Source organism: Monomorium pharaonis, chromosome 7 (assembly GCF_013373865.1).
Source record: "Monomorium pharaonis isolate MP-MQ-018 chromosome 7, ASM1337386v2, whole genome shotgun sequence".
NCBI lineage: Eukaryota > Metazoa > Arthropoda > Insecta > Hymenoptera > Formicidae > Monomorium > Monomorium pharaonis.
In genome coordinates this window covers 5,036,865-5,048,264 of record NC_050473.1, presented here as the reverse complement: position 1 = coordinate 5,048,264, position 11,400 = coordinate 5,036,865, and the positions used below count along the sequence as shown (strand labels likewise).

General features: G+C 28.1%; 3 protein-coding genes and 1 long non-coding RNA gene across 6 annotated transcripts; 1 reads left to right on the top strand and 3 right to left on the bottom strand.

Moving 5' to 3' along the window:
- Positions 1 to 1,028: 1,028 nt before the first annotated feature.
- Positions 1,029 to 8,922, top strand: LOC105838390 (meiotic nuclear division protein 1 homolog). Of its 3 annotated transcripts, none has more exons than XM_012683925.3 (5): positions 1,029 to 1,201; positions 6,997 to 7,228; positions 7,310 to 7,415; positions 7,543 to 7,689; positions 7,848 to 8,028. In XM_012683925.3, exons 2-5 carry the CDS (start codon positions 7,002 to 7,004, stop codon positions 7,863 to 7,865), a joined length of 498 nt encoding a protein of 165 aa, XP_012539379.1. In that variant the 5' UTR covers positions 1,029 to 1,201; positions 6,997 to 7,001; the 3' UTR covers positions 7,866 to 8,028. The 3 variants fall into 3 exon arrangements, with proteins under 3 accessions (XP_012539379.1, XP_012539377.1, XP_036146232.1); XM_012683923.3 differs by lacking the exon at positions 7,848 to 8,028 and adding an exon at positions 8,728 to 8,922 and having other exon boundaries at positions 1,031 to 1,201; XM_036290339.1 differs by lacking the exons at positions 1,029 to 1,201; positions 7,848 to 8,028 and adding exons at positions 6,402 to 6,677; positions 8,728 to 8,922.
- LOC105838391 (zinc finger HIT domain-containing protein 1) lies at positions 3,965 to 6,162 on the bottom strand. Its single transcript, XM_012683926.3, has 2 exons — positions 5,996 to 6,162; positions 3,965 to 4,418 (listed from the first exon to the last, which is right to left on the bottom strand). The coding sequence occupies exons 1-2, from the start codon at positions 6,132 to 6,134 to the stop codon at positions 4,093 to 4,095; spliced, it is 465 nt and encodes a 154-aa protein (XP_012539380.1). The 5' UTR covers positions 6,135 to 6,162; the 3' UTR covers positions 3,965 to 4,092.
- Positions 6,153 to 9,060, bottom strand: LOC105838392 (general transcription factor IIH subunit 5). The gene is made up of 2 exons (XM_012683928.2): positions 8,921 to 9,060; positions 6,153 to 6,365 (listed from the first exon to the last, which is right to left on the bottom strand). The coding sequence occupies exons 1-2, from the start codon at positions 8,953 to 8,955 to the stop codon at positions 6,179 to 6,181; spliced, it is 222 nt and encodes a 73-aa protein (XP_012539382.1). The 5' UTR covers positions 8,956 to 9,060; the 3' UTR covers positions 6,153 to 6,178.
- A 475-nt stretch (positions 9,061 to 9,535) lies between these two features.
- Positions 9,536 to 10,009, bottom strand: LOC118646751. Its single transcript, XR_004964197.1, has 2 exons — positions 9,895 to 10,009; positions 9,536 to 9,806 (listed from the first exon to the last, which is right to left on the bottom strand). It is a non-coding gene; the product is annotated as an uncharacterized LOC118646751 (long non-coding RNA).
- Positions 10,010 to 11,400: the final 1,391 nt, after the last annotated feature.

Here is an 11,400-nt window from a genome sequence, read left to right as displayed (position 1 = left end):
AAATAGCGATTGTGAATGTTCGGACATTCGGTCATTGTTTGTGTTAAAACATCTCAATAGACCATAATCCATAATTGATGTGATATGATACTTTTATTATAATATTGGACTTTATTCAGATGATTAACTTTTATGCGACATAATTGTGAAAATAAAATTAATTAACAAGGTGCATGCTTTTTTGCAGATTAACGTTTTTTTAGGACTTTTAAAATCTATAAATATGAAATAATAGTTTTTTATTATTATTTGCGAGCACAGGAAAGGGCACAGGAATTCGGGCGAAATGTAAGCTTAATAAAAATAACAATAATAATAGCAATAATAATAATAACAACGCGCATTAACTATAAAGAAAAACGATAATTATAGTTATGCAAAATTAAAAGTTGCATAATTCAAAAATGAAATATCAGCAATAATTGGACTGTTTTTTTTAGCTGCACTGCAACAAGTTAAAGTAAAACATTTTTTTTTTTTTTTGTTTTAATTTTTTGCACCAGTGCAATAATGCAGCGAAAAAGAACAAGCCAAATATTGCTTAAGAAATTAAATTTAAACTTACAAAGAAATTAAATCTAAAATATAGACTATAAGACATGTAGTGTAAACATGATGTCATAAATAAATGAAACTAATATAGATACTACACAAACTAACTAGATAAGTAAAGAGGCCGTATATTGAAAAATAATAAATTTAATAAAACATAATAAACACAATTAATATAAATAATATATAATAATAAAACAAAACTAAAAAATAAACAAGTTATTAGAAAGGTAAGATACACCAATAATATAGAATATGTGCGTATGTTATGCATACGCGCGCGCGTGTATATCCTTTTATATTTTGTTATTTTTTGTTTGTGTACTTATAGTCATTATATTTATATTTATAATATTTATTGAATATTGTGATTAAATAAAACTGTAATTTGCTTTTATTTTTTAAATTTCTGTTCAACTTTTCTGCGTTTCTACTTATTACTGATTGGCTCGACCATTCTATATCCACCCAATCAAAAGTTGGCCCACTTATGCCAGTTTCCTCCTTTCATCGGTCTCTAGCTTCACCTGTCACCTTTCTTCTTACACCATCCATAGGCCATACCGCCATACCGGCCATATCTTTGACAGTCAAAGGGCCATACCACAAAAGAAGAAGAAGAAGTCGGTATGACAGGTATCCTAACCTGGTGAGTGATTAACTTCAACTATTAATATCTCGGTTTACGAGGCAGAGCAACGTTTTTTTTCTACCAAATTCTTTCATTTCGTGCAAAAATGCGTCGAATGAGCATAATTTATCGATATTTAAACAGAGACCTCTAAACTGAACAATTACCAAAATTTTTATTATTTCTAATGAAAACTGCATCTTTTATCATCCATAGGTTATTTTTATACGTTACAGGTTTACATATAGATAATACAAAACATATTTTATATTGTTTACATGCTATATATATGTAATAAAACTATTTATATTTTACGTGTAAACGACTCCACAAAATATTAAAATAATAAAATTAAGATAATAAATAACAAATTAATTTTTTTTCTAATTTTGACCAATACAGATTTGATTAAAATATCATTTTTAATTAAAAATACAATTACATTATTATTTTTACTTTATTAAATTTTTAAGCCTAAGAACTTTCTTAAAATATTTTTATATGTATTAGAAATTTAACAATTATCACAATTTAATAATAGCGTATGAGGAAATACAGAAAGAATATTAATAATATATTATAAATATATGAAAATTTTATAATTTTAAATTATTTCAAGATGCGAAAATCGGTGATATTAATATTATATATTGATTATACGTGCACAATATCCAAAAGATATCATTTTAAAATATTTGAATACTTTCAAGGAGGTTCTCCAGTCTTCACATAAAGCCGGTATATTTGTATATGCTTGTCATTCAGTGGATTTGTATGCCAAAGCAAGTATGAATTGAACATGTTTAATTAGATTTCTTTTAAGAGATTTCAAATTCATGGTGATGTGGACGCATTGTGTTTGCTTTCTGAACCATCATAACCTTTTCTGTATTATCACAATCGTATTTTACGTTCTGAGTCATAAAGATGTTTAAATATTGAAGAGAACTAAAAAAATTGCATTATACTGATTATATAAACTTATTGATTTTATCTGAATATTAACTAAATTAATACTTATCATACAAATATCATAAATCTTAAATTATTATGTAACAGTGTGTTCTACACACCAACAAATCTAGATGTGTGCTGTAATTGAAAAAAGAAATGGGCAATTTAAAATCATGAAGGCAAATGTCATGTCTGCTGTTCATTTGTAATATATACCTAGCTTAATAAACCAAATTTTGAAAATACATTACTAAATTTAGCTTACCAAATTTTGAGAATAAATTTGTGATAAATTCCAAACATTCCTGAATTTTTTCAAATTTTTTGATAATGTAATTTTTATTCAACTGAAAGTATAACTTCCTAAAATAGTATTGAATCTTATTACTTAATCACAAATAAAATAAAAGAATTTCGAAAAACTATAAGGAAGAAAGAAAATGAAAAGGTTATATAAAAAATATTTTAGATTTAAAAGATGTTGTTTTCTTGTATTTATTTTTGTTAAGAATATGAAATAAATTATATAATTCTCTTTAAACATGACTAGTAAACATGTGGTGATGTTTTTTGTTACTACATTTAAATAATTATTTTATTAAAAATAATTCCTTTTGAATTTTTTCCACGTCAATATTTATGTATATTATAAAAAACATTTTTAAATAACAAATTATCATTTTATTGCTAAATTTTTTATTATTTAGAAAACAGCAATATCCAAAAAAATTTTTTCTTAAAACATTTATAAATAAAAAGTCATTCCTGATTTCTAACTTTTTAGAATTTTAAAATTTAGTTTATGATTAATGTATAGATTAATGTATCATATTCCTGAACTTTGTAAATTTTTTAATCATATGGTTTTCTTTAAATAATATCTTTAAATAATAAAGTTGAGTGACCTATATGGTCTACATCGGATCTTGATGCTGAATATGATTTTTCTATTAATTTAATATTTTCAACTCATAAAATGCACACCACATTCTCGTCAGTCTTGAAACACAATAATGGTTGTGTTCAGTGGAGAATGTAACGATAGAACTGTTGTAAAATTTTTTTACATGATTGGTTTATACATTTATATCCAACAGAAACTAAAAGCAAGAATCAATCATGTTGGACAATTTTACAACAATTCCACCGCTACATTTTCTACCGAACGCAGTCAGTTGCAAAGCTAAATATCGAATTATATTCAGCATCAAGATCCGCCGCAGATCATATAGGTCACTTAACTTTAGCAATATGTTTAAAATATTTATCGGTCAAAGAATTAATTTACTATTATTGTTCTTTAAATAACTTTCTAAAATAGAATTAAGAGAGAATGTTACGAGAAAATTTTAAATAATTTAATAAAATAGGTACAACAACCGACGGCACCGATACGTTAAAGTCAGCGCGCGCGCGCGCACACACACATACACACACGCACGCACACATATATTCAATATAGTGACAAAATGTTGCAAGTTATTCAATTCAGCAAACTTCTTCCTAAATGGAACATTTTTCGTGACCACTTTCTATCTGTGCAGTTGGATCTCCTTATTCTTACTTCGTGTCATCGACTTAGAGCATGCGCCATTCCTATATTATTCATATGCGAAACTAGGTTCAGAAAAAAGAGTGAGAACAGTGGCCGTCAATTAGCTCTTTTTTTCATGACTAGAAAAAGACAGCATTGACCGTCAGTTCGTGCTGTCCTTCTTCCACTTGGACTCACTTTCGGTTCGCGTTGCGCAGTTCATGCTTTATGTTGATGATTAGTATATTGTTAACATTTTATTTATCAAGGTTGTTAATAGGTGTCCACCATTATAGAGCTTTTTTCAGGTACTTTATTATCAGAATATAACATACTGTGATAATTAAATCTCTGTTCTATTAAAAAAAGATTTTAAAATATTTTTACATTTAAATTAAAACTCGAAATAAAATAAAAATGTTTAGACCGTCCATTTCATACATCTCGTATCAAGATGAGTACCTAGACATTTGATACAGCAATATCTGGCGCCGCAAGGTATACACGTGTAATTACTAGGGAAACCACATACTGTACAAAAATGTCTTTCGGGTAAGCGGGATGGTGGTGCCTGAGCGGAACCATAGTTCGGTGGATTAGGATTCATATTGAGATCTTCTTCAACGAGCTGAGCGAAAGTTTTGCGAAAACGTTGCTTATAATATTCCGCGGAGCGAGTCTTTTTTTTTCTACTGCCACTTCTGCTGTCTAATGTCTCTTGGAATTTTGGTATTTTCTTACTCATCACTGTAACGAGAAAAAAAAAGATTTATGATACTCTCGATAAGATACATCTTTACACATAGAAAAATATTAATGAGAAAAGCAAAAACTCAATTTATTTGTTTTCTTTAAGTAACAGTTATATATTTTTAATAAAGAAATTTTTTATAACAATAAAATTAAAATATACTCATACAAATATATGAAAAATTTATTACCATGTACTCGAAAAAAAAAAATTTATATAAGAGTTATAAAATTTGTTAGAGTATTTCATATAAAAGTATTACAAAATTTTATCGAAACAAAGTCACAATAATAAACAAATCGAGTTTTTGTGTAAACTTGATGCTTATGATGAATGGAATTAATTTCAAGAAAATATTCACTTTTTTTACAATTGGATACCGCTGTCTCAATAAACTAAATAAAATCGTTAAAGCACATAAAAATAAGAATTGGTTAACACAAATGATTTGTAAAATTAATTGTACGGATGTAATGCTTTATTGGGCAGACTAAGAAACAATTATATGCTAAACTAAAAGAACAAATAATTTTAAGTTAGATTCTACAAAATATTTAATTAAATAGTCAATGACCACATGTGAGTTCACAACCAACAATCGATAACGATAATATAAAGATATTGAAATCTGATTTAATTTCCATAAGATTGATTTCGAAAATAATATATATTAAAGAACAAAAAGAAATACAAAATTAATCTCGTGAAAGATATCGAATTTCTAAATGGTGCAAATTACTTCATTAGTCTTGGAGTATTGATATAAAAATAAAATTAATTCTCTGTGAAATATTGTTATTTTTTTAACATTTTGAAATTTTTTTTAATTTTTACAAAAGGAGTCAGTCTTGAATAAGTAGTCATATAAGTAAGAAACTTATACACAATATTAGATACATATAGTTTTGTTTCACATATATTTTTGTTATCCCTTTGTTCAGGGGTCTGCCTTAATTTTATTTTATTTATGATATTTTCTTTAAAAAAGCACACACTTGGTGCTTTTTTAACTTAAAAAAAAAAGTTTGTATATTATACATCATTAACAATTATTTGTAACTAACTGCATACTAATTACTAACTCATATTGTCGCTCTTTAATATTTTTTTATCAATATTATAAATCTTATGATAGTTATTACTTATAAAGGTTTTCTACTTTGTATTCTACTTTGTTGCATTAATTTCTAGAATTATTTAAAAAATATTTTTAGGAAAATATTTTTTAAAAATATAATAGGAAATATATATGTATATATTTAAAAAAAAATACTGTTGTAAATATTTTTCAACATTTTTTTGAAGGTTCATAATCATAGTCATCAATGAATCGTGCACAAGGTCAAATCGTGGATCTATTGTTAATAAATTTTTACTTATTAACAATAGATCCATATATTTATTTAAAAATTGGAAAATCTTTACACAATAAATAAAGAACAAAAAATAATTTTGAAAAATATCTAATTTTATTTAAAAATTAAAAAATTAGAAAAAATCTTAAAAATCATAGTAAAGTAGAAAATCCTTAGTTCAAGTAATGTAATGTGGGGCTTTTATGTGTAGCACATACCTAAGTCAGCGTGTGGATCATCATGAAAATTATCTTGCTCCAATGCTTCCAGTGCTTTCTTCTGTCTACGCTTACGCGCAGCATCGTCGAGGATCCTTTTTTGACATGCGTCTTTTATTCTACCAGATTCTCGTGCCATTTCTCAATTTATATTATATCTTAAAAAAAATTGTTTCTTCCTTTTTATATACCCTTTTCCGCTAATGGAAATGATATTTGATCCATTAAATCATCCACTTTTGCTTGTAAAGTTTCCAATATATCGGCAGATATGAACAAATGTTTCTCGTCCAAATCTTGAATTATGAATTTTCTTCCTAGAGCAGACGTTTCATCCAGATGTAGGAGAAACTGTTTCATAGCCGCATCACTAAACACATACAATTTTATCAAACATTAATATTGTTTTATTTAAACAAAAATATAAAATTTTATTTTAAAAATTTGATAATTTGAAACATAACTTGCTACATGAAGAATTTTGTTTGTAATTTGTTAAGAAAAATATATTCTTATTATTCGATAATAATTTTCGCGAGTTAAGAAGAAAAAACATAAATATTGAACAATAATCTTCAAATTAAGCATTATAATTTTTTAAAATATATGTATATAATAGGTTAAAACATAGTGAGCTTGTTCGGATGCTAGTGCGCTCGTTGACCAATCACATTAATCATTGGTGCGTTGAGGCAAATAGGAGTATGTTAGAGCATGCGACCGGACAAACCTAACAATAGATTTGAATTTTTAATAAGTAGAATAATTAATATTATTATCAAAATAAAATAATATAATTATGCTCTTTAAATGATTGTTGTAATATTGAAATAAAAATGTAATATGTTAAGATTATTGAATTTTTTTATAGAAGATTAAGTTATATTAATGCAAGATTATCATTGTTTTATATATAATCTAAAATATAATTTCTTGCTTACACATGATTATTAAATATAAAATGTATTAATTTTAATTTTATGCTAATGTCTCTTGTATAGATACCATGTCCAAGAAAAAAGGAGTTTCTCTTGATGAGAAACGTATGAGGATGTTACAAATATTTTACGAGAGAAAAGAATTTTTTACGCTGAAAGAACTCGAGAAAATCGCACCAATAGAAAAGAACATTGTAGTACAATCTGTCAAGGATGTATTACAAGCTTTAGTGGACGATGGTTTAGTACGATCTGAGAAAATTGGCACTTCTACATACTTTTGGAAATTTCCAGGGTAATATTGCAGGCAAATTATATGGCTACATCCGAACCATAAAAAGAAAAAACAAATTATTTAAGAAATAATATTCTACAGAGAAAATATTACCGCAACAGAGCGCAGGATAGCTGATACAAATAAAAAAATAGTAGAGACAGAATTTCACCTTGAGAAACTAAAGAAAGAGCTACAGAAAGAGAAGGTAAATACAAAAAATGATAATTATTAATTTAAATTTGTTAATAATTAACTTTATCAAATAATAAAAACTTATTAATAAACTTACAATTTTAATTTTTGTTCTTACCCATCTAAAATATATCGTATAGGAACTGAAAAATGATACTGAAGAGAAAAGAAAACTATTAGAGGAAGTGGAACAGCTGCGAAAAGAGGAACAGGAGATAAAAAAGCAAATTGCCAAATTTAGTGGTGTCGATCCAGATGTAATTACGGAAATAAATGAAAAAGCGCAGGTATAATAAAAAATGAAAAAATTACATCTCACAATACTTTAAAAAAATTTGTTATATGGTATAGATATTATATTTTTTATATTATATAAATGATATCTTTATTTATTTTTGGAAAAACTGTATATGAAAAAAACAAATCCCTAATTTCAATCCGGAAGAAATTTGGAATAAAATGAGATCAGTTGCATGAAGGTTGGACATCAAATGACAAAAATAATCGTGGACATACAGACATACAGACAACCGTACTTATATATACATATATATTGCTAGCAAAATTATTTTGCTATGCTCTTCCTAATTTAAATATTCAGAATTACAAAATCAAGAATAATAAAATTTCAGTGGAGATTTTTATTTTATTTTAATAGCTCTACATATTCAAATGTGTTTAAAACTTTTCACTTTTTTATACTTTTTAATACTTCTAATACTTTTTACATAAAATATTTAGATATTTATAATTAAACAATAAATTATTTATTAAAATGTGCGTTGTAATTCTTGATTTTCTTCTTTTACCATCTAAAATCATTTATGAAATAATATTTCTTCTATATAATTTATCTTTGAAAAATTGGATAATCTTAACTTTCAGAAAATATAATTTTATTTCAATGTTACATAATAATCAGCTAATGTGTACAATATGATTGTTTTGATAATATTAAATAATATTAAAAAATTCTAATTTCTTATTTAAAGACATTGTTACTTTCTTTCCAATGCTTTTTCTTCTAAAGTAATAAAAAATATACTTTTTACTCTTAATAAAATTACATGAAATTTCTTCATATAAGCAAGTTATGTCTAACGTTACATTCTTATTTTAATATTTAATATTTCATTGATTTTGTTGAAATCTAAGATTAAACATAATATATTAAAGTATGCACGATGTACAGTAAACTGGCTGTGTATACACTTGACGTGGATACACTATGCATCTTGATTTTAATGGAATCAATGAGAAAGTTGTTATTTTATCAGTGTCATTGTATTTATTGCCATTTCATGGATAATTTATGTTTTATTTAGAGATACAAAGATGTGGCAAACATATGGACAGACAATATTTTTTCTATACAGAGCTGGTGCAAGAATAAATTTGGCATCTCAGAGCAAGATCTTAACAAACAATTTAATATTCCTGAGGACTTAGATTACAAAGAATGAATCAGATAGCTGTAATCATATAATTTCTGTCAATAAACTTTTTCTATGGACGTACCATTCGACTAAAATACCTTTTGTCACATTTACCATGTCTTGTAGTTATCTTTCTCTTAAATAAAATTGTGTCGGTTTTACACACCGGCGTTCTTCCGTTTTTCGTGAACGCATACACTTTTGCTTATTTTTCAAGGATGTTTATAACGATTTCACAAAATGTAAATACGAAGAATGACGGATAACATCAAATGATTGCGTTCCAAAATTCTTTTATCCGATGGCTTTCCGTCCCTCGTTCCAAAATTCACTGATTAACTGCCAGTTATATGGAACATAGACCTAGTTTACATCGTGCATTTGATACTCGTATCAAGTGATTGGCTTAGTTTACATCGTCAAAACCTTAGTACGCGTATTAAGTTTGGTGCGCACCAAAGCCTTAGTACGGGCGCGTTTACATCGAATGTACTAAGCATGTACTGTGAAAAATATAATACAAATTTAATTCATGTGATGTCTCCTACTAAGACATTTTCACACCGGTTTTTAGATTTTAGCACTGAGGTTATGCTCAATTGCTAAATTCTCTCTAAAATGCGTTTTATGCGTTTACATCGACATTTGTATCACTTGGGGTGCGTTCCGAAATCTACTGCCAGTACTGACAGTACTGTTTTTTCGTTCCGAAATCGTTTTCAGCGTGCTGTCAGCAACTGTAAATTACTATCTATTCTACAAAAATAGACCCTAGGGAATTACTGACTTCCGGCTAATTTTACACATTGTCCGGAGGTAGTGCAAATTCAGTAAAGCATATGGCCGCCGTCCGCCGTACATTAATGTGTATAATTAAAATTGACGAGATTGTTAAAAAATTAATTGTAACAATGGAAACTGTTCGATACGAACTTATTGATGGCGACAATAACATTTATGAAGTGTTTCTGAAAATCACGCGATAATTATATCACACAATATTTTGTTCAATAATGAAATAATAGAGAAATTCTATTTTTTTATTATAATTCCTACCTAAAATGTGCTTTGAATCCTTCATCCAAAAGTAAAGCAATAACATTTTCAATATAATTTTTTATGCGTGGCCTTAATTCCAATGGTCTACGCTTAGTAATCATAATTTAAGGGCCACCGCACAAACTCTTCCATAACGCGTTACGTTACGTTAAGTACTCTATACGAACTTAAGTTGTACTTAAAATTTAACTTAAATCAACGCACAAAGAAATCCTTAACGTAAGAACTTAAGAACTTACGTTAAAAGTTTCTTTGTGCGTTGATGTAAGTTTAATTTTAAGTACGAACTTAGATTTATGGAGCACTTAACGTAACGTAACGTGTTACGAAAAAGCTTGTGCGGTGGCCCTAAGACATTTAGAATTTCTTCCTCATCGTCTGATGAACTGTCACTGGTCTAGTTTCCACCGATGCATTAATTCGCACCTAGTACGGTGTAGAACCAGATGTAAATCGATGGAAACGTAACTGACTGCGCTGATTTCACTCTTGTTTCGATCTACACGCTTCGTGGGAGTGATAGCAAATTGACACCAAATTTAGTCGGTGGAAACGGTCGAAACAGGATCGAAATAGATAGTGCCAATCTTTACTTTTTAGTATAACAGTTACCGTTTATTATGTTATATTTTCTCAAAAAGGAATCTAACTTTAGTAATCAAAATGGAAAATAAACGAGATATAATTTTCGGTTTTTTGACACTTTAGTGTATGTAGGCTATTCAAAGGTTATGTTTGTTAATATTCAACAAGCTAAGTTAAGTTGGCTCTACTGAAATATCAATTTTCCTCACTTCTACTTGACTTCCAGTGGAAACCGACATTAAATTCAATTCGCACCGGAACAAGATCGGATTGAAGACTACGGTGGAAACTAGACCACTGTCACTATTAATAACATTCACAATACCTTGCACTGCAATTATAATTGCATTGACATTTGCCATAATTAGATTGTATAAAGTTAGGTTTTTATGATGACATCAACAGTTGCTGGTTTGACTGTAAACGCATTCCGTTTTTTAGTGTTGCCAGTATTCACTGGCGTTTCGGAACAGCTCAAACCCAGTAACTTCAGTAGCAGTACTGTCAGTACTGTCAGTAGATTTCGGAACGCACCCTTGGTACGCGTATCAGTTTAGTATGATACTCCTACTTGATACGCTCGTACCAAATTGATCCGGCAGCGTTTACATCGTGCGTACTAAATATTTAGTACGAATTTGATACGAATATGGTACCTGATACGCGTATCAAATGCACGATGTAAACTAAGCCATTATGCCCTAGTTTACACCGAGCACTTGGTACGCGTATCAAGTAGTGAATTTAAGGGTGCGTTCCGTTTCACGCATAATACGCATGATGCATCGTTCATCCTTGTTGTTTGTCAAACGTTAAACAAGGATGAACAATGCATTATGCGCATCATGCGTTGAAACGGAACGCAGCCTAAGCTGATCAGCCAATGATTAAACACATTCACTAGTTATTTACTATTTG